The 26,295-nt window shown below is 38.8% G+C and overlaps 2 protein-coding genes and 1 pseudogene across 6 annotated transcripts; all 3 read right to left on the reverse strand.

Annotated features, from left to right (window-relative positions):
• LOC131327465 (golgin candidate 1-like) overlaps nucleotides 1–6,796 on the reverse strand; it is a 78,555-nt pseudogene extending 71,759 nt beyond the window's left edge.
• Nucleotides 6,719–7,990, reverse strand: LOC131325469 (disease resistance protein RPV1-like). The gene is made up of 3 exons (XM_058357761.1): nucleotides 7,372–7,990; nucleotides 6,936–7,120; nucleotides 6,719–6,859 (listed from the first exon to the last, which is right to left on the reverse strand). Exons 1-3 carry the CDS (start codon nucleotides 7,890–7,892, stop codon nucleotides 6,843–6,845), a joined length of 723 nt encoding a protein of 240 aa, XP_058213744.1. The 5' UTR covers nucleotides 7,893–7,990; the 3' UTR covers nucleotides 6,719–6,842.
• Nucleotides 7,991–13,186: 5,196 nt separating this feature from the next.
• Nucleotides 13,187–25,190, reverse strand: LOC131325465 (golgin candidate 1). Of its 5 annotated transcripts, none has more exons than XM_058357753.1 (21): nucleotides 24,951–25,190; nucleotides 23,382–23,462; nucleotides 22,789–22,838; nucleotides 22,055–22,690; nucleotides 21,796–21,858; nucleotides 20,953–21,030; nucleotides 20,612–20,815; nucleotides 18,705–18,761; nucleotides 18,519–18,593; nucleotides 18,322–18,393; nucleotides 17,442–17,504; nucleotides 17,251–17,349; nucleotides 16,573–16,648; nucleotides 16,320–16,384; nucleotides 15,784–15,831; nucleotides 15,593–15,688; nucleotides 15,347–15,423; nucleotides 14,729–14,774; nucleotides 14,546–14,644; nucleotides 14,395–14,439; nucleotides 13,187–13,744 (listed from the first exon to the last, which is right to left on the reverse strand). In XM_058357753.1, the coding sequence occupies exons 1-21, from the start codon at nucleotides 24,976–24,978 to the stop codon at nucleotides 13,673–13,675; spliced, it is 2,130 nt and encodes a 709-aa protein (XP_058213736.1). In that variant the 5' UTR covers nucleotides 24,979–25,190; the 3' UTR covers nucleotides 13,187–13,672. The 5 variants fall into 5 exon arrangements, with proteins under 5 accessions (XP_058213736.1, XP_058213735.1, XP_058213734.1 ...); XM_058357752.1 differs by having other exon boundaries at nucleotides 15,347–15,426; XM_058357751.1 differs by having other exon boundaries at nucleotides 16,573–16,654.
• Between the last annotated feature and the right edge of the window lie 1,105 nt (nucleotides 25,191–26,295).

Below are 26,295 nucleotides of genomic sequence, written 5' to 3' on the forward strand. Positions count from 1 at the left end.
ACGGATATTAATACACTTTCACAAATATCAATACACTTTTCACGGATATCAATGCACCTTTTACCTATTATCCTCTACCCGTAGGTTGGAGGTTAGCATTTTCCAATCAAGAAAAGGAATTCAAATTATCTGTGAGAGACACAAAGAGTACGAGATAAACCTATTTGACGGAAAGCAAAGAACCAGAAATAAGAAAAACATTAATCCAATGACTGAAGACAACGGGGTACGAGAAACTTCCATGCCCACACTTCGGTTTCCACCCAATGTTCCTAAGAAGATAGCAATATAACTTTTTCTTTAAGTTTATGACGAAAGCGTGTTTCGCTTTCAACACTTTGTGGCTAGGAGTAATTCATTGTGGCTAAGAGTAATTCGTTGAGGGCCAGCAGTAATACTTTGCGGCCAAGAGGCATTAAAAAACAAGAGAATCATGCATAGAAATCATGCTATCAATACTTTGCGGGCAGGTGTAATTCGTTGCAGCCAAGAGTAATTATATGCGGCCAGGTGTAATTCGTGGCGTTCAAGAGTAATTATATGCGGCCAGGTGTAATTCATGGCGGCCAAGGGTAAATATATGCAGCCAGGTGTAATTCGTTGCGTCTAAGAGTAATTATATGCGGCCAAGTGTAATTCGTGGCAGCCACAAGTAAATATATACGGCCAGGTGTAATTCTTCACGGCCAAGAGGCATGTAAAACACAAGAGAATCGTGAATACTAACCACGCTTTCAATATTTTGAAATGAGTTGAAGGCAATGAGTTTTCAAAAGAAGTTTATCTAATGAGTGCTTCCAAATGCAGAGGTCCAAACTTTTACCTACCAGAATGACTGTGATGTTTTCTTTCCCTTTGGATTCTTCCATTAACCCCCTCTCAACGATTTCCTTATCGACCAACATAACAGAAATAATGCCAACGTTAACTCGATTTATTTCAGTCAAATTCGCTAGGCTGAAGCTAAATTATTGTGGACGAACAAGCCTGCAAATTCCATATGGCTTTCCCATGTCTTTTCACTATTTACCGACACGGTGTGGGTCTGGTAGTAGATCTGAAACTACCGCGAAAACACATATTGTAATATGTTAAAAGTGTTCTAGCCAATACTATTGTCGAGAAAACTACAAAGAACAACTCAAAATCATATATATGCATGCTCTGATAAGTTAGGAGGGCTAAAGAGCATAAAATTAAGGCAGAACAAAAGCATAATATCAGAGTTATTATGAGACGATAAATCAAGATAATGATGGCTTCCCTCGATACCTGGATCCTGGCTAGGCCCGTGGATGCCTCCATAGCTGGATGCTCCAATTCGACTTGCCTTTCCATAGCAGCCTATTGAATCAGACAGATTGATGTTGCAAAACGAAGAAAACAATGAAACAATTATTGACCTTCCAATAATCCGCGGCAACATAGCTTCACGCCTTCAAACATATGATAAATTCCATAATGTGGACTTAAATACTTACTTGCATCATCCTAGTCTCCGTCAGTTCCCCATTTCTCATGATAGACTCCATGTTTGCCTAATGAAACACAATAGTGCAGCGTTACAAAAAGCCAAAGATACGTGTGAGGAACCCTGCATCAGAGCTCAGAACCATGACAACTCTTCAAGTAAGTTTCTTTTGATATGTATATACTGAAAGGTAAAACTAAAGGACTTAAGTAACAGATCTAAGGAGCATAATTAAAATAAGAAAGTAATATTATTTACCAAAAAAAAAGTTTGCATTAATATTCAATAGAAGGTACATAAAAAGGTCATAATAATCACAGCACTTCCATGAATTAACTCTATCCATGTTGGACAAATCTCTGAAGATGGCGAGCTCACTGATTCAAGTCTGAGCTGTGAAATGATACGAGGCCCTATAGAACCCCTAGATGTAGATAGAGGAAAGGAAGCCGCCAACTCCAATGAGTCGAAACGAATTCTTGCTCTGAATGGATGGTACCAGGATTTTCCCGTGATGATTGGTTCCTTGATCTCAGATGTTCTGAATCCAGAGGGAGTGACAGTGCTTCGTCAGAACTTCTTCTCAGGGATTCTGATAGCAAGAAACTGTGATGTGTTTGTCATGGATCACCAGGATGGTGGGCAGCTTGCAGGTTGGAGAAATGAGGAAGGATGGAACTGTGGACTGATTTTTCTTTCTAAACAATGCGGTCTATAAATTGAGCAACCTGGAACAAAGGACGTGGATCAAAGTTTTGCTCTGAGACCAAAACGATGTAGCACCATTAGGGAAGACAGAAAATAGAAGGAGAAAAAGAGGACAAAGAGGGAATAGCATGCGACCGAAGTCACCGGACAAATCAATTAGCATCTCCAGCAAATGAATTAGCATCATCCTAACTGTAGACCAAACAAATAACACGCAGAAAAGAAGTTTGTGCAGGACGGTGTAAATTTTACAGGCGAATCACCAAGATGTCAAAAAGTACTCTTCTAATTGACGTACTTATAATGGATTGGTGGCTTGCTGTACAAGTAGAAAAAGGCTAAGAAGCAAGTTAAGTAAGGCAAAGAGAACAGCCATAAAAATTGAAGGTAAACTAGACCATACACCAAAAACGACACAAATGAAGCCAACCAAGTGAGATGTTCATCTGTTTTAGATTGATACAGGTTCATTTCATACAAAAGAATGCTGCAGGAGTAGCAAAACTAGCAGACAACGTAACAATGTAAGGTGTCGATTATAGAAACAAGCACGAGAAAGAACCTGCAGTAATGCCAGATTTCCTTCCAATAAAGCAGCCTGCTTCTTAAGTGCCTCAATTTCAGAGTCCTTCGCAGCCAAAGCATCGGCCATATTTGACTCCACCTTAGTCACTTCACTTTTGGCTGTAGATATCTCTCTCTGTAGCTGCTTGATACGAGCCTCAGATGACTTTCTCTGTTATGGTAAAGATTAACAAACTTCAATTGCATTTCCTTTCCCTGTTGTAATAAGTTACTGAAGAAGACTATCCTCCACTGCAAACCTATTACACATGAAAGTTAGAACTTCATTTGGGAATAATATTAGGAAAAAACTAAATGTGTTTCACCTCCGCAATGAGACGCTCTCGTAATTCCTCATTTTCATATTTGTATGCTTCAAGACATGACGAGAGTCCAGCACAAACCTGGAAATCATTAACACAAAACTAATACAACATGCAAAAGGAAGAACACCAGTACAATAAGAAAAAAAGATGACTGGTCCTAGGTGCTGGAAAGAAACTGATTTGAAAGTTTTGCTGTAAAGATGAGGGAAATCAAGCACTGGTTCTGGGGACAAGATAATTGAAAGAACCTAAACTGATGTGAAAATCATAACATAGTTTACAAGGATAGGAAGGATAATAAGCAAATAAACCAGCATGTGCTTAACTAGTTCACTTTACTTGTATACCATAATAACCCTTATACACTTTATAAAAAAATACTACAAATAGACATGATGTATGTAGTTTTTTCAGAAATGAATGCTGCTAGGACATCTAAATAAGTTAAGCACTCGAGCTGCAGGCGCATCAAGCATAACATCGAGATTCAGTCAGAAACAGATTATGTGGGTAGTTTCCGAAGTGCAGAAATAAACATCGTAATGCTATAATTCTCATCATGCATATGATGAAATACAATATTAGCTGCCACCAAAGAAAACCCTATTCTTAGTATTTTGACTCTGATTCTGGTAAACCAATTTATACTTGCCAAAAGATTTTGGGTTGATATGTAAATCCCAAGGTAAATTGTGGATGTTGAGAAATAAAAAACTGAGAGTCTTGTAGGGTCTAGTTAGGTATAAAAGATATTGCAAGATAGCTTCAGAAAGAGAGGACAGCAAAAGGAGGGGTTCTACTTTTATACATCTATTTCCATAACCATAAAAAGGTAACTTCATGCATACGTGAAATGAGATGCCACCAGTAATAGCCTCAGTAATAAATACCAGATGACAGACGGCAATTGATTCTTACCCGAGCTAACCTTGCCTCTTTTGACTGACCAGTAGAAATTGCTGTCTTAAGCAGACCTTGATCCTGAAATTCAGTAAAAACATTGAAGTGGCAAATGCTTAAGAAATACAGGAACGTAAGGCTTAGTATAATTTGGTTTAGTTTGGATTGGACGTAAGTTAAGGAGACTCGAACTTGAATCTTATTGTTGAGGGAATGCGACCAAAGCTCATAGGCTTATAACTCCAAAAATAACAAAGTGAGCAACTATGTTTTTCCCTACAGTACATGCTTTACCTCTTCAAGTTGATCTCGTACGTCAAACAAGTATCAGCTTTGTGCTCTTGTTGCTTTTTTTTATCGGAATCAGATGAGATCAGCATCTTTCAGAGTTGTATCTCAACTCCTTTGACAGCAAGTTGTGAGGAAGAAACCCACTCAAGAACATCTGAAGAGTCCTCATTGACAAGCTCACCGTTTGAAATTGATGCAATTGCTTTCTACATTGGGAACAATAACCAGAAGTTCCTAGAGAACAGCCCTGCCTTTCACCTCATTGCCTCAGATGTAGAAGAGCTTGGCATGGACCCATCATTCTCAACATTCAGTTACTGCTCATTGCTAGTTCGGGCGTTTGAATTGCTGGGAACGATACCATCACTGTCAATTGTCAAACCATACCCATCTTTATCAAGTACCACATCGGGTTGTGATGTTTCTGCTACTAAATTCTGATGAGGTATCAATTGGTTTAGGAGTTTCACTCGAGGAGAGTCACTTTTGAGCCTAGAAATCAACTACCTGTTAGAAATATCGTACGATTGAAAGTTCTATATTTTTGAATATCAAAATACTACCCCGAGGCTATAGGAATGATTGGAAATACCTTGGCCCCTAACTGCGTCCTCTGCACTTGAGATCCTTGTCCATTAGAAGCTGAGTTTTAGGAAAAGGAAAGCAGCAAACAAAAAAGTATGTATCAACTATTTGCACAAGCTATTTTCATTCGAAGCAAGTGAAGACAACAATTTATAGTTGGGCCATGTTGCATATCATGTTAATTGTTAAGCTCAATATTAGTCATATTAATGAGATCGGTCATTTTCATATGAAACAGCTAGCACTAAAGAAAAATCATTGGAGCTCGTACTGGTCAGTGCCGACAAGAAGACATATTTGTCCTCCAGTAAAGCTGAAGTAGTTTGGTTGAAAAAAGAATGTGACCGTGGAAATCAGTTCAATAGACAGAAACTGCACGTCTGCAAACGATTTTTGTAATCATTGGGCCTTTTTATAGTAAGATCATAACAAAGTAACGAGCAGAAAACACACAGATGATCCGAGGTCTATACCTGGTGACTGCAAAAGTGGCTGCTTCTCTGAGTTCTCACCAACAACAAGCGTTGCCCTTCGATCTGCAACAGGATACAAAGCTGTCAGTTTTTCGGAGATCATAAGTTTGTGTAGATATAAACATGAACGAACAAAACTGATTACGAAAAAGTATTTATCGATACAACTGCAGATGACCACAAAGAAATTACCATTTGGTGTGGGATTGCAAGTCAAGCATGTATATACAGAAAGATATTTTTAACGAGTACTCCCTAATTCCGTAACTTGCTGGCACTTACATCAACAAATTACAAAGCACGAAAGGAATTTTACCACCACATAAAATCTCAAAGAAGTTGCATGCATAAACCACATCGCAAGCATGAAGCTACAGATTATTAAGGGCCTAAGTACACCCCTCTTTGTATGAACATCAATTTTGAGGCTGGCTAGCACTTTTTCCCAAACTACACCTCAAACTAACCAAAGAAACTGCGAACAAGAAAAAAACAGCCACCCCAAATTTCTTCTCCCCTCTTTTCTACTATTTGGATTCCAGATTTCACTGCAGGGTAATCCCGATTCAAGATTTTTCTCTTTCCATCTTTTATATTATTGCACACGCATTGCGTGTGCCCAGGCACTAGTTACAACAAAGTTCCAACATGAATGCCATCTTTTAAGATCCAAATCACCAATTTCCTATCACATCTTACATCAGTACAAGTATTCAATCAAATAAAATCGGCATCAACTAGAAATGTATGGAGTATGTACTCTATAATAACCACATTCCACTTGAAATCAAACTCTACATACATACATAATCACATAATCAAAAGGAGAGAATGAGATAAAATAAATAAATAAATGCAAACCTTCTGCGGCTCTGAGCCACGAATGGTCTAGAGCTCAATCAATGCAAAATCGGCGAAAACAAACAGCAGAATCATGGAGAGGTTCAAATTGAAAATGGTCTAGAGCTCTGATTGTAGGTCGGAGATGCCGGAAACAGTGAATTTGTCGTGAATCTGTGGAGGGAAACTTGCCCAGAGGCTACAAAGACAGATTGAACATCCAAAGCAAGTATCTTAAGCAACTCATCCGAGGGAGACACGTCACAATCGATCTTGACAAGCCCAGAAGAAGGTTTCCAGGAATTCAAAGGGCTGCTGAAGAGAATCATCAGCTCCACTTGTAAAGCCAAAATACGGTATTTCACCACTGAATACTGATAACTATATCCTGAATAACAAATGATATCTTTAAGAATTAGTAAGCAGCCACTACCAAGATTAAAGCTTCGACTGCGTTTTCTGCTCAAAGTGCTTCGAAAATATTTTACCAAGCAATGAATGGAGAGCAGCAAATCTATACAACAGAAAAGAAAAGAAAAGAAACAAACTAAATTAAATCACCTTTAATCTTAGCAGTTTCTTCAGCAATACTGTTTAGTTTTACTTGTCTTGTCTTCAAAACATCTGACAGAAACCATGTCTTGGTAAACGAAGTAAAACCATAATGGTGTTGTGATATTTCTCTCACATTTGCAAGGAAACTGTTACGTTCGAATCTTGAGATGTTCGAATCTCGAGAAGTTCTAATTATACAAAAAATAAGCAAGGTTGACTTACCTAATCCACCCATTCCACAAATTGGAGCTAAGCCATAATCAGTTGGCCTATCTTCTTCTAACCAAAGCTGATTGTTTTCGACTTGTGAATGCAGTCCCACCAGGTCCGGGGCAAAGTCCAAGACCAGGCGACGTAGTTTGTCTCCAACCTCTTTCGTAATGTCCTCGATAAACTTCACCTCGTATCTGAAAATTGCAAGGAAGATGGGAAACAGAACACAGTAAGAATACATGACTGAATAAATAGCACGAACCAACCAAGAAATTACGCATTTCATAGCAATAACTAACAAAAATGGCCAGCTTAACCTCACTACTTAAATAATCGGACGAGTATGAGATGAAAAGTGATGCCAGTTATGCCTCTCCTTTTGTTTGTTTTTTTTAATCATTGGGTTATGCCTAGCTAAACAAGCAAGCGCCACGAGGAAATTTACCCATTGGCTTGATTTTGCAAATGCATCCCGAACAGGCCTCCAACTTCTTTAAGCGCAGCCCTCCACCTTCCTACCTGGCCCATCAATGCCTCTTTCCGTTCACCTGTTTCTGATTTGATTCTCTCTTCATGAACTGCAAACGCTTCTTCGAAACTGCCGGTTTGCTTCTTCACTTCACACGGTTCCACGTCATAGAAGACAGGCACAACTGCATGCCCGTAAGCTCTCCTACATTCCAGGATCATCAGGAGCTCGTTAAGGCACCAAGCCGACGACGCATAGTTCTTTGAGAAGACAATTATCGAGACCCTCGACTCTTGAATCGCTCTCCCGAGCTCAAGCCCGATATCCTCTCCTTTTTCTATCCCATCGTCTTTGAAGGTGCGAAATCCGGCGCGGCACAATGCCGCATAGAGGTGGTCGACGAAAGTCTTGCGGACGTCTGGGCCCCTGAAGCTCAGAAACACATCAAGTGTTAGACAAGTGAGAAGAAGGGATTGTTGGGAATTGAGGGTAACCATTGAACAAAGCTCTTACAAAAGATGGTATCTGTCAAAAACTAAGGCACCAGGGATATCTACAGATCTAGTAGTAGTAGTTACGACTTACGAGTCATGACAGCAAATATCTGGTGAAGGCGAAAGCATTATAGTAGTATTTGGAATTTGTCATCGTCTAGCATTGGCCCACAATTCCCACGCTGCTGACTTCTCTCCCCCTTCCAGATGCCAGAGCCGCTGTGCCAAAAACCATGTGCTGTGTGCCGAGAGTCAGAAAATCGTTCGGCACAAAGGCACTGGAATTTTTGAGACAAACCTTTAGGCACAGAAGCACATGAATTTCGGGACAGGGCAGATCCACTTCCCCCTTCCAACTCCATTACTAACACTTTTCAGGAGCAATCATTCTACAAAGTACAAACCACAGTCATAGACTACACCCACAAACATGTTAGCAATTAGTAGGATGTGCCTCAGGTGATAATTTGTTTGATTTTGCACAAGTTATTTGTAATGTGCTTATTATATCAATACATCTTAATGAAAAAAAAAATCTTTCAAAATATATATATATATATATATATATATATATATATATATATATTGTCATTCGTTAAATCTAATCTAATATAGAGAAACTTGGAAAGAGGATAGATATTTACAGGAATCGAATTCGGCCCATATGCATGAGAGTATAAGGGAGGCATCACCTGCACTCCCCTGTATTTTTGTGACATTTTTTTAAGGCTCCCAACCGTCATATTTTTGTATCAATTTTTCATTCAGAATATAAGAGATAAGAGCTTGAGTTCTGAATGAAAATTTGATGCACTGGATCAACTACTTGTAAAAGAACTAATTTTTGTCATGGCCCCTTGGAAAAATAGTAAAAACTTAATGAACAATTCGGATCATTTGTACGAGATTTGAAAGTGGGCGTGAGCGCCAATAGGTGCACTTCTCGTGAGTTCCCGTAGGATATTCGTATCCAAAGTGACATGCTGCCGAGGCTCCCATTTCTTTTTCTTTGAGTTTTTTTTCCCCACAAAGATTCTACTTTTATATCGTGCACTAGATCTTATACTTATTAGAGACCCCCACCAAACACTCCCAACGTCTTTCTGGTCTGCCCTACCCGCCGCCCACACTCGCAAACGTCTCTGGTCTGGTACACTCGTCCATACAGATTGGCAATTACTACTAGAATACAGATTGGCAATTACTACTAGAAGTCTAGAGGAAAGAATATACTCCTCCAGTTGGTCCACTTCCAACGTCTCTCTTTTAGACCGACGCATTGAAGGACAAAACGAATATAATGCCGACACTTCTCTTTTCTTTTCTTTTTTGGCTAAAGTACATTATCACGCCCTCAACTATAACATTTTTCCACAGAGACCCCCTAACCTTTAAAAACAGCCAAGGAAACCCCATCAACTACTGAAAAAGAAAAAAAACGAAAACTCCATTAACGGAATGAATGAAATGACTAAGATACCCTTTTTATTATACTCCCTCCGTCCCATAATATTTGTCCGGTCCGCAAAACGGAGATGTAACAATTTTTGTAAGAAAAGTTGAAAAAAAATTCAACAATTTACTAGATCTTGACGAGTTCTTTTAACTTATGAAAAAAATTTGAATTTTTTCTTGAAATAAATATATTATTTTATAATCCTCGTTTTGCGGACCGGACAAATATTATGGGACAGAGGGAGTATATGGTGAAACAAAGTGAGACGATCCACGCTCTGCTCATTCGACCGATCAGTGCTCTCTTTCTTCCTTTCCCATGGCAACTGTCTCTCTCACTTCTTCTCCCACTCCTGACTTCGATCCCCAAAAAAAACCCTAGTTTTGAAGAAGATCGAGAATCGTGGCAACTGAAGAACTATAGTTTCAAAGCTATACTCATTCGATCGAACCCTAGTTTCAAAGTACGTGTGGTATGTAAAAACCCTAGATGTATTGACACTATGGCGCTAATGTTGATGTAAATTTACATACTATATGTTATAGCTATACGTTTGGGAATTTGTATGAGAATATTAGGGTTCTTGGAAGTAGTATCTTAATGTATACCCTAATTAAAAATTGGGTCTGACTTGGTTACGAAATTAAAAATTTGTAATAACTAGGAAGAAGATAGCTCGAAAATGAAATGGAAAAGAGGAATTTGTTCTCTTATTCCACCATTCCACCACCATTAAGTTACAGTTTCCACTAAGAAGTTACCGTTCTTCCACCAGGAAGTTACAATTATTATCAACAACAGAGCTTTATCTCCCCAACGACAGTAAGCATCGAGCTTTTTCTCCACGACAGTAAGCATCAACCCAATTCTGGGTTTGGTTGGAGCTGTAGTTATGGCTACGGCTTTGGCGGCTATTGTTGCTACTATTGACATGAGAGAGAGAGAGAGAGAGAGAGAGAGAGAGTGTGTGTGTCACGCCTTCGATTTTCAACATAAATATAAAAGATTTTTCATAAACATAAAACCTCACGATATCCCGTACGATACCCAAAAGATTTCTGTATTCTCATTCCCATAACAATACTTCCAAATTCACAAGGTTCCAAAATATTACAACATCGGCTCGACAGCCTTAAATTAACATAAGTATCAAATTTCAAAGGAGGATTAAGGGTTACAATATTCCAAATCAAAAAAATTACAATTTTAGTTACAAATACATTTTTCAAAAAGAGGTTTACAAAGATGAATTGATAACTCCTTTGGTTAGCTTTAAAAGTAAGCATGTCCACACTTCAAGCACTCCAGTCATGCAAGCTAGTGATCTGGGTTAGAATCTGAAAATAATATAAGCTTGAGCTATACTAGCTCAGTAGAAAAATCTACGCAAACCTTATATGCAAATGAGCTAAACGAAAGAACAAATGATGGAAAATCAAATGACAACGGAGGAAGCACAACTATCATGATCAAGTGTCCCAATATCTCCAATCTTTCTTTCATTTCAACTCATAAATCATGTTCATTCAACTTGTGTCTCAACATTTCGTATCATTTGTGTGTCTGAGCCGAAGCTTCTGCCGGGCTAATTATGGGACCCCGATATCCCCTGTCAAGCACTCACCTCGAAAGTTAGGCCTTGAGTGTTCAATATGAGCATAAGCTCCTGTCGGGCTAATTATGGAACCCTGATATCTCCTGTCAGGCACCCATCCGTCGATGAACCCCGAGTGTTCGCGCGTCGTTCACATGTTCAAGTGTACCTTTCGTACAAGTGTCGTGCAAGAAACTCATATTTTTCATTCTGTAGTTCCACTAATTTGAACAATTCCCATGTGTCTCATGTCACCCATGAGAACAAATAGGACTATCCAAAGTCTTATCACATATAATAATAATAAACCCATAAAAAATATCCCAAGGCATTAGAAAAGTACGCCTGCATTGACCCAGCCGAATTTCCCATGTGTCTCACGTCACCCATGAGAACAAATAAGACTGTCCAAAGTCTTATCACATTTAATAATAATAAATCCATAAAACATATCCCAAGGCATTAGAAAAGTAAGACGGCATTGAGCCAGGGGAATTCAACTTTTGACTGGTAACCTACCGGTAGGGAATAGGAGTCTACCGATACAACTTGTAAACAGCAGGAACAAAATTTAAGTTCAAGAGAATCTTACCGGTAGAGGAAAATTTTGTACCGGTAGGGTCTGAGAAAATTTATAATCCTACCAGTAGGAAATAAATCCTACCAGTACAAATTTTAAACAGTGGGTACAAATTATCAAGACAACAAAATTCTACCGGTAGAGAAAAATGTCCTACCGGTAGGAGTCCGAAAATTTTGGCGATTTTTTACAGCATGACAGATTTTGATCTAATCCCAATAACAACCAATCCAAGCTCAAATAAGGCATAGGAACACTCATATAACATATAAAGAGTGGTAGAATTTTCTATCTCGAATATCCAAGCCCAAAATAAAGAGATTGATCGAACCCTAGCTTTCGGAATCCAAGTTAAGCAAAAATACACCCAATCGAGCTCTATCCTACCCGATACAAGCCCGAATACACACGTAGAAGATGGAGTTGAGGTTAATTGTTGTAGATTTTGGGTTTAGTGATGAGTTTTTGAGAGACTTGGAGGAGAAATGGAGAGAGAGCCGAGAGAGGAGAGAATGCCGAGAGGGAGATGGAAAAGAAAAAAAAAAAAAAAGAAGGGAAAAGTCTCCCTGGTATACACAACACACACATGCACAAATTACACTAACACCCATGAGTTTTTTATATTCTCTCACATTAACCCCCAACTTCAATTTTCCACATCAAACCATCATTAATCCATTTATAAATTATTAAAATATATAACGAAAATTTATGGGTCTTTACAGGGAGAGAGAGAGAGAGAGAGGGAGGTCATAGTGGGGAAGAAGATGTATATAGTATGGACAAAGGGCATTTTTGTCCAAAAAAAAGTCGAAAATTTCGGACATGTGAGCTTCCAGCTAACGGTTCTAAGACAGAAGGGTGTCACCTGGGTAACAGGAGTAGGTAAGGGGGTCTCCTTGAGTGTTTTTAAAGGTTATGGGGTCTCCGTGAAAAAAAGTGATAGTTGAGGAGGTGTTTATGTACTTTAGCCTTCTTTTGTTAACAAAATCCAAAAAATAAGGGCGCTGCTATTCGCAGCCCTCTATTTACTCCCATAGCCCGTTAAAAATTTTCAATTATACTCGACAGTTAGTTACCGAAATTGAGATATATTTTCAGCGTCCAATTACCGAAATATAATATTTTTTTCAACAGATGTTTACCGAAAATGCATGTTCGGCAGTTGTTTACCGAAAGTTGAACATATTTTCGACATGTAGTTACCGAAATATAATCTTGTTTTCAACAGCAATTTACCGAAATGTTATTTATGATTTTCAACAATCATTTACCGAAATTTAGTGGGCTACGGGAGTAAATAAAGGGCTGCGAATAGCGGCGCCCAAAAATAATGGTAGTTTCAAATACCGAAAACACGGGTTGCTACTTGTTACAGTCAGAGATCCAATTCTCCTTGCCGCCCAACAACTCTAGGGCCCACCTCACTCTAGTGTAAGTGTTTGAAATGATAGCGAGATAGACAACGGGGACTTTCTTATTTAATATCTAGATGCAATAGGCTGGTCAAAAAAAATATCTAGATGCAATAGCCAAAATAACTTCGTATTGTGAAAAATCAAAGTGATAGTTGCCACAGGCAGCTCGAGTATGTGATAGATTAAACTGAATCTCCTTGCTAAGGTTACCATTCTTGGATTTCTAATACGTCTCGACAACATAGTAAGTAATGAAATAATCACCTTTTTAATTAATTGATTTGAGTTTGCGATCACATTTACACGTAAACAATGAGTCGTATAATATCGTCAGAAATAGTATGAAAACTATTATGTCAGTGTCGGCCTGCAACAGAATGTGGTATATATGGAGTACCTTGGGATAAAATGCATCTGCAACATGGTAGCTTTTTTGGGCTAGGGATTTTTCCACTATCAAAAGCAGAAACAGATGTGTACAAGCCATCAGTATCTGAAGTTGCCATTGTTGCTTGATGAAAGAGTTGCATCATGTATAAACTGCCTCGCTCTATCAATATCAATGGTTTGGATGAGGATGACGAAGATGACCAAGGGAAGCGAAATTCCCACGATTCACGGTTCTTGTGATTGGCGGAAGAACAATCTTGCATCTAAATAGAGAGCGAACACTGTTGTAGAAGCCACACACAGAAAAATAGCCTTGTGTGTCAATGGGCATAAAGCAGCTACATATCATGGCAACGTAGGGTTGGCAAGTCCCATGGATACTGCAACTTCCCTTGAGTAAAAAGAATCAGCTTGCTCCTACATTCATTGACAGAACACGGATAAGTAGTCTATAAATATCTCAACCTCCAAATTTCAATAAAAATTAACTGCCTCGTGTATCTTGTGGACTAAATTGTAGAACAGGCTCTTACTGGCAAATGCATCAAAGGGTATAACTATATTATTCTTGGCAATGCACTTCATTATGGTGATTTGCTACAACTAATTGTTCATTGTGAATTTAATTTAGTTCTTTCCTTGTAACTTGTAAGAAAAGCATGGTGAATTTCTTGGTGATAATCAAGGGGTTCAAATGGCTGTTGGAGCAAGCTTGGAAGAGAGTGAATTATGGGAAAGAAGTGCTAAAAAAGAGCTCCAATGCACGTGTTTAACATTAAAAAGGAGGATTGGCCAGGAGAGGTTGTTTCTCCAACATTCTATCCATTCCTGCTCCAAACATTTCTCTTAGGTTTATGTCGTCTGCATTCTCCATGTTTTTAGTTTATTCTTACAAAATGACTGACGGGCTCATGATCAATTAAGTGTTCTTCCATGACATCGTTCGATAAATAGACCCATGATAAACCTAACAAATACTTAACCACACACACACATGCACATACATTCTGACTACCTACGAGCACAAGAAATGGACCACAATGTTGCAGAAGGCCTCATATTCATACCTGAAGGCGATGTAGCAGATACATCAAGAAAAGATGCACAAATACCTGCAGATTGTTCAACATGACTATCATGTACTTTATTTCAGATGTTTTACTAAATATTTCCAAAAGGAATGCATCCCGAATTTTGTAGATGGTGTAATGTTCTCACCAAATAGAATAGCAGGAGAAGTCGGGCAGTTGGATACCGCCAAAGAAATCTTGTGGCCCTGACAGCTCCAGAATCCAGTAGTTTTGCAGCCTTCTGCAACTGCATTAGACAAGTTCAAAGAATCGGGAACAAAATAGGGGTGCAAGACTGGAGCACAAGTGCAAAAGAAAAGAGCAAGGCTACCTGCATGCTTGCCCCAACCATATGGCGATGATACAAGGGGAGAGGCCTGTAATAAATGTTTATGAGATAAAAGAGAAATAAAGAGAAGGTACTAATTCCAGATGTTAAATTCTGAAGTCAAGTTCTTATTCTGATTTATTCTCACTATGACAGAGTCAGAGAAAAACTTAGTTACGCACCAAGAAATTTTCCAAAATGCACAATAGTAGGTCTGAGAGACTCCAGGTAGGGATATAAAGGTTTTCATCCAGATGCAACAATTCCATTTTAGTATTGGTTTACCCCAGCAATTTCCTCAGGAAATCCTAATTAGTTCAAATTCCCAATAAGCCACTGTCTGACAATGCTCTTTGAACTGCTTCCCAAATTACTCAAAAGCGAAGTTCATCCCTCCACACCACCCCCCCCCGCCGCCCCCCCGCCCCCCCCCCCCCCCCCCCCCTTTTTTTGTTTGAACTGTTTTTTGTTAGTTTTGACTCTTCAGAGTTTTTTACTCTATCTAATATGAAGGTGCATGTAGGGCGATTTCGAAGCAGATCTACAAGCCCAATGTTTGTGTGTGTGTGTGTGTGTGTGAGAGAGAGAGAGAGAGAGAGAGAGAGAGAGAGAGCAACATACTCGAGTGCTTTTATGTCAGTGTCTTCTTCCCAAGATGAAGATGCTCGACGAGAAGCTCTGATCCTTTCTGTTTCTACCTGCTTAAGTAAACAATAAATCAATATAAGTAAATCATAGACATTGTAGGTTCTATCAGATTTTATCACCGCCATCTTGAAGCGGCTGATATCACTCTACCACAGTGGAAGGCAGGTTTTCCACCTCAGGGATGAATAATTAAGAAGTTGAGGATAAGCAAATACAGACTTGGGTTTCCTGAAGACGTTTCATCTCCTTCTCCAACTGAAATTCTGCTGCAGCTTTTTCACTAGCCATGGTTTCCAACTGTGTTTGCTTGTAATACTGAATCATACAGATGAATATTGACATGGTGAGTCATCAAGATGTAAATAACAGTGAAATGACAGCATATGCTAATTTTTTTGACTTCGACATACCAACAGATCAGTTAGCTCACGGTAACGCTTCTCTAGTTCCATATGCTCCTGTTCCACAACAGTCAAGGTGATTATTGATTAAAAAACTCGTATGACTAGGAAATGTCCAATGCAATTACGAAATATGAAGTACTTGAATGCTTATGAGGTAGATTTCATATCTCAAAACTGGAAAAAGAATAAAAACAACGACAAGATCTACCTAAATGAATTCAATAGAACACATACTTTAGCCTCCAGCAAAAAACGGAGGTAGCATAGCTAGATAGGTTTTTCCTACGATCTGTTAGTAGTAAAGATACATACACAAGGAACCAAACACGAGTATGAAAGCAAAGGGTCATACAAAAAACTTGTGGATAAAGCATTTCATATTTTTACACGAGGGTCTAAGTTCTGTTACCAATAAAGAAAGAAGCTGGTTTAAAGCAAAACTCTCATGTTAAATATCTTACAGAAATCAAATGATGGGATATCACATAAAATTCAAACAGAAATGACCGCGACCAAAAAGCAGGCTGATGTAAGAGATTTACTTGGCGTGAATAATGCTCAGCATCCCTCTTCATGGCAGCCATTTCAACTCTCAGTTTTTGCACATCTGCCTGGTAACAAGTGAACAACATTGTGAGATCCTACGAAAAATCAGTTTATCATCTATACATAGAAACTTGAGACGTTGAAATCTATTAGAAATTATCGAAATAAACAACCTTATCTGTTCGACTTTCATTATTAAAGAAGATAACAAGCAAAACATGTACAGCCACAAGGCCCACAACAAAGAACTTGCCTCCAAAGAAGAAAGCTTGCTCTCAGCATCTCTCTGACCTTGCCGGGCTCGCTCAACTTCTTCCTGCCATGCCTGCATCTTTATATTCACGAGTGATTATACGGATATGTACTATATTAACAAATTTTGCTTACAAAAATATGTAATATGTTGGCAAGTATTTCTTTTTACGTCAAATACAGGAGTACAACTATCCCGGCAAAAAGACGGATCATAGTTGTGGTTATTCTTATGTCAAAAGATACATAGCTTTTAAGAATTAAAAAAACTTGAAACAAAACCGAAAAGAACAAATCTATGTGATGAAGCAAAGACTGAAATATATTAGAGCCATTCAAGACCCATCAAATTAGGAGTGTCCAAAAATTTGTCAATGGAAACTCTGATAAGTTTGACACTGGAACTCAACAGGAAACCCAGATTATGAAATGTTGACTTTAAATACTAGTACCGGATAAAGATGCCTACAGCACATGCTTGGAATTACATTCTAGGAGTACATCTTATCAGGAAAAGGTTCAACTTTGGAAAAGATATTTGAGAGAGAGAGAGAGAGAGAGAGAGAGAGAGAGAGCACTTCCTGTGGAGCCCAGACAACTATTTAGTACTCAATTCATTAAATAGTGTACAAGTTCATGAAAATGCAAATCAGCCGTAGATTCCACAACTTGTACCTGAATCATTTGATTTGCCTCTTCAGGAGACTTCTTCTGTCCACGACGAGCACGGGATTCTAAATCTTGCAGTTCTTGGTTTAAGGATGCACATTCAACCTGATGGCACATGGTGAGGATACTGCAGACTTTCATCCCAAGAATGGAAACTGTCATGAGAAATACAGACCAGAAAATAATCTATTGCATACCTCCATCAGTGCCACCTTATGCTCAAGTTCTGCAGCCTTTGAAGTTCTTTCATCGGCCGTTCTCTAAATAGGGAAGTAATGAAGAATATTAATTGGAGACAGTAGTGATAAGAGTAAAATTATGAAGCAACATCACAAAGTTACTAGAGAAGAAATATAGGCATCAGTTGACCTAGTTGATAATTCACTTTTTACTGATTTCTTTCCAGTGCAAGTAAAGCCACATTAATCAATAAAAAGAATTTGAATCACCTGTGAGAGACACAGAGTACAAGATAAACCTATTTAACGGAAAACAAAGAACCAGAAATAAGAAAACAGTAATGCAAGGGCTCAAGACGGGGTGAGAAACTTCCATGCCCACGGTTTTCTCCTAGTTTTCCTAATAAGAAAGCAATATAACTATCTCAGCAGATCTCGTAGATACAACATGCAAAAAAGGGATAAACAAATGAATTTCAATGTTCCTATTCGGATTGATTAAGCTCTAGTTGCTCTTGTACCAACAACGACACAAACCATAAAGGAGATTATTTTGAAACTACAACGCATCAGATTACAAAACCTTAAACAAAAACAATGACAATGTCTGTAAACTTTTATGACATGCGTCCCTTTTAGTTATTGCTTATGCGTTATTTGATCTAAGTTATCGCCTTGGTGATGGTTTCACCAGCACTTTGTTGTGGGCCTGTGGCTAAGACCTTCAGGGAAGGGTCAGGGTCATGACAATAAATATGTGGAGAATGGATCTTGTCAATATCCTATTCCAGTTTCTAGCAAGATATAAATACAAAAGAGAGTATTTGAGAATAAAGATTAGTCAAAATGGGCAACACCTCAGACAATGAATCACAAGAATGATGGGTTCCAACAATACCTGGATCCTAGCTAGGGCTGTGGATGCCTCCATAGCTCGATGCTCCAGCTCTACTTGCCTTTCCATGGCAGCCTATTTAATCAGACAAATTGATGTTACAAAATAAATAAAACAACAACAATCAAGCAAAAATCAAAAGACACGTGCAAACAGCTGGAAAAACAAAAGAATAAATTAGCAGAGATTTGTAGAGAAACCATTTTGGTAGAATTGTGTGCCGCACGCTCTTCTTCTGCTCTCCGTTCCACAGATGTCAACTCCTCTCTGAGAGCCTGGGTGGCGGTGATTTGAACAAATATCATTACATTCCAATACTTCATAGCAATGTAGCTTCAAGCCTTCAAATGTATGATACATTCCAAGAGGTGAACTTAAATACTTACTTGCATCATTCTAGTCTCTGTCAGTTCCCTATTTCTCATGATAGACTCCATGTTTGCCTGGTGAAATGAAATGGTGCAGCATTACAGAAAGCAAAAGATATATGATGAAACCCTACGCCAGAACTCAGAACCAAAACAACTACTCATTTAAATTTTCCTTTGATACTTATATACTAAAAGGTAAACTAAAGGACTTAAGTAACAGATCTAACAAACATGAATACAAACAGAAAGTACTGCCTCTAATGTAAAGTAGAACTTCATATCTTAGCATTAATAGAAGGTAGAAAGATAACCACTGAAGTCATAAGAATCACAAGCACTTGTATGAATTAACCCTATCCATGTTGGACACATCACTGAAGTTGACAAGTGACAACTTTTTTAGTCTTTCAATTGCCTAGAAAAATTTTGCATACTTGTTTCAACCTTCACATGCTTCATAAATTGGACAAAACACAGTATCAGACACTTTGACGACACTTCTAAGACATTACCCACCATATATCTAACTCTTCATAAAGGAAGCCATAACCAAAGGTTGGAATGCAAGACAGCAACATGTTCTGTATGTCTCTTAATCTCTTTACAGAAGAAATTTCACATCCAATACAGAAGAATATTGCAAACTGGAGCATGGAGTGGACACTGCTAAGATCCTCTCCCGTAGCCTTCCATTGACTAACTTTCACTGTTCTGGATTCCCGTTGATTAATGAACAGTTGAACGCTATTCAAAGACCTTGGACCCAGCATGCAATTAATGCGGTGGGAAGCAGCTTTTCACCTTGTAAAGGGGTTGTCAAATGGGCTGGAAGATTTGTCAAACTGGAGTCAGCCTGGGCTGAGCATTTAAGAGCCAAGTCTCTTCTGCAGGGGTAGTTCTAACATCTATCGGGGTTTCCCGCCTCGAGGTTCATGCATCTTACCTCCAGGAATTGCTATCAGACATTACCAAGGCAAGGACATTACCTAGGTACATGATTACTGATTAGTATTACACCTGTAATGGCTAGGCAGGTTTTATATTGATCATTTGATCTCGGGCTTATCTCTAAGCCTTCTGTTTCCTTCGCCAGCTTTAACACTATTGTTACCCCGATTAATGATATCTAGTTGAAGAATCCTTTCTCAGTGACATCAGCAACCATCTGGAATCTATCTTTGCAGCTCTGGAACCTGCTACAAGGAGCTTGAACGACTCTTGCTGCTGTTCAATAAGTTCACATACCACAAAATCCTCTAAAAATGGCAGAAAACTGCCAGAGGGTATTAAGATATACAACATTCACGGGACAATTGTTGGCATTTACTAGCATGGCAAAACGGATATCATTTTGGAGCTTCTTGGGATGACCCTATCCCAAATATAAAGAATACGAGGTACAGTACCCACTAGCCAATGGGAATCCTTCTAGCCTGTCGGCCATTTCCTGTGACAGTTGAAAGTATCCCTGCTGATAGGTTATAGGATTGTTTCAGGTCTATTCGGATGAGAGAAGAAGATAAGGTCAACTTTGAATAAAATGTATTGCAAATGGAGAGCTTGCTAGATGGGGACTAGTCAGCCTAGGCGGCCGAGTTTTGGAACGCTGCTCCAACGAGTAGGACAGTGTAAATTTTACAAGTGAATCACCAAGAGGTCAAAAAAGTACTCTTCTAATCGATGTACCTATAATGGACTGGTGGCATGCTATAGAAGTAGAATAACGCTAAGAAGCAAGTTATATAAGGCAAACAGAACAGCACTAAAAATGGAAAGTAACCTAAAGTTACCAAACACCAAAGACGACACAAGTGAAGCCTACAGGTTCATTTTATACAAAAGAACGCTGAGGGAAGAGCAAAATCTAGCAGGCAAGGTCACAATGTAACGAATCAATTACAGAACAAAGCACGATAAAGAACCTGCAATGATGCCAGATTTCCTTCTGATAAAGCAGCCTGCTTCTTAAGTGCATCCACAGAGCTAACAAGTGACTCAATTTCGGAGTTCTTTGCAGCCAAAGCATCTGCCAAATTTGACTCCACCTTGATCACTTCACTTTTGGCTGCAGATATATCTCTCTGTAGCTGCTTGATACGAGCCTCAGATGACCTACTTAGCTCTCTCTGTTATAGAAGAAAACAAAAAAAACTTAATTGCATTTCCTTTCCGGTTGTAATTAGTTACTGAAAAAGTATTTCCTCCACAACAAACCTATTACATATGAAAGTTAAAACTTCATTTACAACTCAATGTGTTTCACCTCTGCAACGAGAAGCTCTTCTAACTGAGCATTTTCAGATTTGTACTCTTGAAGACGTGATGAAAGTCCAGCACAAACCTGGAAATCATTAACACAAAGCTGATAAAACATAAAAAAAGGAAGAACTGTACTGTTAAAAAAAGTATGATTAGTCCTAAGTGTAACACGTTTATGCTTCAAAGAAACTAAGTCAAAATTCTGCAGTGAAGATGAAGGAAATTAAGCTTTGGTTCCGAGAACAAGATAACAGAAAAGACCTAAAACTTTAAAATAAACATAGTTTACAAACAAAGGAAAGATCATATGCAAATAAACAAGCCTGTGTGTAATGAGTTCGCTTTACCATGATTCCTCTTATACAGCAAAAAAACTGCTAAGAGACATGAATAAGTAGTTTTCTCCAAGATGAATGTTGCTTGGACATCTAAATAAGTTAAGCACTTGTGCTGTAGGCACATCAAGCTTAACACCAAGATTCAATCAGAAACAGACTACATGGATAATTTCTGAGGCCTGAAAATGACATCTCAATGCTATAATTCCCATAGTGCATATGATGAGAGTCAATGTAAAATATTATAAAGTGTAGCCAATAGCTTTTGGGTTGTTATGAGTGTAAAATGCAGGGTAAATTGTGGATGTTGAGAAATCGAGAACTATAAGAATTTTGTAGCGTCTAGTTTGGTATAAAAGATATTGTAAGAAAGCTTGAGGGCATCAAAAAGGTGGCGTTCTCCTTTTGTAGATCTGTTTCCACAACCATAAAAAGGTAAATTCATGTATAGGTGAACTGAAGTGGCAACAGTATTTAGTACCATAGGACAGACTGCAATTGATTCTTACCCGAGCTAACCTTGCCTCTTTTGACTGACCAGTAGAAATTGCTGTCTTCAGCAGACCTTGAGCCTGAAATTCAGTAAAAACCTTGAAGTGGCAGATATTTAAAAAATATGGTAACACAAGGCTTTGTTTGGTTTGGAGGTAATTAAGGAGACTTGAACTTGAGTCTTAATTTTGAGGGAAAACGAACTAAGCTTATAGGCTCATAGCTCCAAAATAACAAAGCGATCGACTATGTTTTGCCCTATATTACATGCTTTACCTCCTCAAGTTGATCTTGTACTTTTGTCGGAGAAGCATCAGCTTTGTGGTCTTGTTGCTTTTTTTGATCAGAATGAGATTCAACCTTGGAATCAGCATCTTTCAGAGGTGTATCAACTCCATTAGGGGTATCCACACTTACAGAGTGATGCCCCTCCTGCTCAATTTTTGCAGAGATACCTGCATCCCGCATTCTAAAATCTTGGCTGGTGTCAACTGGAGGATCTTCATGGACTATCTCAACACCTTGGACATCAGGCTCTGAAGAAGAAACCCTCTCAAGAACATCTGAAGAGTCCTCATTGACAAGCTCACCATTTGAAGTTGATGCAATTGCTTCTACATCGGGAACAATAACTGGAAGTTCCTCATGAACAACGCTGTCTTTCACCTCTTCACTCAAGATCGACTCAGATTTAGAGGAGCTCGGTATGGACCCATCATTCTCGACATTCAGTTGCTGCTCGTTGCTAGTTTGGGCGTTTGAATTGCTGGGAATGATCCCATCAGTTTCAATTGTCAGACCAGCCCCATCTTTATCAGGTACCACATTGGGTTGTGATGTTTCTGAGCTATTAAGTTCTGATGAGGTATCAACTGTTTTAGGAGTTTCATTAGAGGAGAGTCTCTTTTGAGCCTAGAAATCAACTACCTGTTAGATATATTATACAATTGAAATTTGTATGTTATGAACATCAAAAACTGCCCTAAGTGTACACGAATGACAGGAAATACCTTAGCCTTTAACCGTGTCCTCTTTGTTTGAGATCCTCGCCCATTAGAAGCTTAGTTTTGGGGGGGAAAAGAAGCAAACAAAAAAAAAGTATCAACTATTTGCACAAGCTATTTTCATTTGAAGCAAGTGCAGACTTGTTACAGTTGGGTGATGTTGCAAATCGTGTTAATCGTTAGCCGTAATATTAGTCGTACTGATGAGATCATCATTTTGTCATATGAAACAGCTAGCACTAAAGAAAATGTTGGAGCTGCTACTAGTCAGTGCCAACAAGATGAAATATTTATTCTTCAGTAAAGCTAAAAGTAAAGCTAAGGCCCTGCTTGGTTTGAGGTTTGAGGGAAGTTTTTTAGAGTAATGAGTGGAAAGTGATATATAGAGAAAATTTACCGGAGATCGTGTCCGGTGGTTTGGAGACCCCAAAACGAACAAGGCCTAAAGTACTTTGGTTGAAAACAAAGGGCGACCGTGGAAATCAGATCAATAGTCAGACATTGCACATGTCTTCAGACAATTTTGCAATAAGTACGTCTTTAAAGTAAGATCATAAAAATTAACAACCAGAAACACTCAGAGGAACCAAGGTCTATACCTGGCGACTGGAAATTTGACTGCTCCTCTGAGTTCTCACCAACAACAAGCTTTGCCCTTCGATCGACAACTTCAAATAAATCTAATGCAACAGAATATGTAGTTGTCAGTTTTGGGGAGTTCACAAGTTTGTGTAAATACAAACATTAACGAGCAAAACTACTTACCAATACAAATGCACATGACCACATTGAAACTACCATTTTTCGTAAGATTGCAAGCCACACACACGAAATGTGAAGGGCCTAAATAGAAAATTTGCGAAAAGGAAGACATGACATGCTAGGGACTCATTAGAACATACCTTTACCTACGTAATATGTTTATGTAACTGCATGGTGTAACCGAATTTTCAATTACTCTAGTGAAAAAATGCAAGACTAGCTCTATCTAAATAATAAATGCCACATATTGCAGCAATGACGTCCTCATTGTTGATGCTCATCACTTTTGCAGCAATGAACTCTGCATGGCAAGGGCAGCAGCTGGATCTGATCTATACATTCAGTAATTCATCATAAAAATTTGGTATAATCCTAACCAAAAACATCCCTCCAACACCTCCTATAAATAAACCCATCTCGGACATTTCCTCAGCTTATGTAATGCGGTTCTGCTAACCACAGCCCGCTAGGTAGTAGACAATGCACACAAAGCGTCAAAACGTTAGTTTCACGGGACTTATCACAATTATCAATGCACTTTTTGTAGTGGGCCAAACCAGACGATCTGCAGCTACACAGGCGCTCAGCCACTAGGCTGAACCAAACCATTGGAACGGACCGAATAGTCGGGTCCGGGTCCTCTTATCTCAGGTCGGGCATTTGGGCAGATCAACTGTACAATCCTCAAATCCGGATCTGAACCGTCTCAGCCTGTCGTCATTTGACACAGAATCGATCAGCGTGACCCGCATAAAATGCGAAAGGTAGCTGGTGCACATGAACATCACCGCTTCCTTCGGTACGTCATTTGTGACGTCAACCGAAAGCGGTTATTGCGCGTGCCGGACACGCGACTGCTTGGAGGGCAAGTAATGAGAATCTAAATAAAGGATATGCAAAAACCCCAGAGACGTACGCCCGCTTCTAATTGACCTAAGGCTTTGCACCTTCTCCTCAGTCTCTCACTTAACCATCGGAGTGCCTTCCCGAACGAACTCCGACCGGTTAGCACTAATGGTGGGTGTTTGTATTGCAGGTCAGGGAGCTGAGACAACCCCACACTTTCATAGATATCTATACATCTTCCACATATATCAACGCACTCTCCGCACATTAACCACAGCTAGCATTTTCGTTATAACATCCTTTTTTGTTACCACCATCACAGCCACCACCAACATTACACCATATCAATCATTACACACTACTAAATCTTCCAGATGCAGCTAGATCCTAAACACAAACGAATCAACCATAAAAAATCTCAAACAGGAACGGCGTCTACCAAGATCCAAATCACCAATGTCCTATGACGTATTACATCAAAAAAATAGCATTTAATCAAATAAAAAACCTAGATACGTAGGCAATCAAGAAAGAGAGAGAATGAGTTGAGAGATGCAAACCTTCAGCGGCTCGGAGCCACGAAGCCATTGGAGGAGTTGAATTTGGGTGCCCTAGAGCTCGATCATTGCGAGATCATGGAGAGGTTTTGAATTGAGAATGGTTTTAGGGCTCCGATTGATTGTTTCTAAGCGAAGGAAGCAAAGAATTCGTGGGTGAATCTGGGGGAGGGAAGTGGTTAGTGGAAGGTTGTGTGAAGAGTACGTTTGAAAGGGAAGAAACGTAATTTAAGGGAGATTAGATGCAGGGAGATTTACTGTTTACAGTCCGACCAGGTGCGTTGGGGAGTGAAATGAAATATACCCAAAAATATTTCTTCGGTCCGTAAAACGAGAATTCAAAATACTACTGTAATACTCTGTTTGTTTCATATTGAGAATTCACAATAAAAAGTCGTGTTATTTTTCAAATAAAAAAATAAATCACTTCCGTGTATAATTTTTTTCACTAAATTAAAATACTAATCGAGATCTTTAATACGGTGCAAAAAAATTTTGAAAAATAATACACAGAAGTAGTTCATTTTTTTATTTGAAAAATGGCAAAAAATAGTATGAGACTCTTAATATGGAGTGGAGGGGTATAATTTATCTTAATAATTTTTTTAACTATTAACAATTTATTAAAGATCAATTAACTTTTTTAATTAATGTAAAATTTCGAATTTTTTTGTGCGAAAAATATGTCATTTTTAAGTATTTCTTTTGTGAACTGAATAAATACTATTTTGGAACGGAGGTACATGAAAATATTCAGGAGTGACGAAATAAAATGAGGACGTTAAGAAAACGAGCTGAGTTTTGTCGAGCTCGAGCCCTTAACGAATCAAACTTAGTCATTTACTAAACGAGCCTCTTTAATTTAGTTGAACCTCCTTAACAAGCCGAGTTTTTGTCGAACGAGCTAAGCTCCATTCGACTTATTTACTAAACGAGCCAAAAATTCAAGTTCGACTCATTTAAACAAGCTGAGTCGAGCTCGCGAGCCACTCAGTTCGTTGATTCTCCGTGGGGGCAACAAAGGCATTGATGATGACCCCTCCGAATAAAGCGAAGGATCTTCCCGGGGAAGATTCGACAGGGGTTTCCTATGAGAGAGAGACTTTAGTTGTCTGTTTTCTTTTCTTTCTTTTCTAGTTCAACAAAAAATAAAAGAAAAGAAAAGAAAACCTCCCGCTCTCTACAATGGACGGATTATGGGCTGTGCCAAGGCCCAATGACGCTTGATGGGTTGACTTGTATTTGAACAGTCAAACAGGTGTGTTGGGCCTGACAACCCTAGTTTACATTGGGCTTTAGTTTAAACTTGTTTGAGAAACCCCGATTGAGCCTGAAGTACTGTTTTGCT

This window comes from Rhododendron vialii, chromosome 5a (assembly GCF_030253575.1).
Source record: "Rhododendron vialii isolate Sample 1 chromosome 5a, ASM3025357v1".
NCBI classification, from domain to species: Eukaryota; Viridiplantae; Streptophyta; class Magnoliopsida; order Ericales; family Ericaceae; genus Rhododendron; species Rhododendron vialii.

What these genes read in the sequence shown, in the direction of transcription:
- LOC131325469 (XM_058357761.1), bottom strand. Translation starts at nt 7,892, where the DNA reads ATGGTTACCCTCAATTCCCAACAATCCCTTCTTCTCACTTGTCTAACA. An exon ending in TTGCAAAATCAAGCCAATGG is followed by an intron (nt 7,121 to 7,371) that starts GTAAATTTCCTC and finishes TGCAATTTTCAG; the next exon opens with ATACGAGGTGAAGTTTATCG.
- LOC131325465 (XM_058357750.1), bottom strand. Translation starts at nt 24,978, where the DNA reads ATGGCTTCGTGGCTCCGAGCCGCTGAAG. An exon ending in TACAAGATCAACTTGAGGAG is followed by an intron (nt 21,859 to 22,054) that starts GTAAAGCATGTA and finishes ACTGAATTTCAG; the next exon opens with GCTCAAGGTCTGCTGAAGAC. An exon ending in GAAATCTGGCATCATTGCAG is followed by an intron (nt 18,762 to 20,611) that starts GTTCTTTATCGT and finishes TCATTTCACCAG; the next exon opens with GCAAACATGGAGTCTATCAT.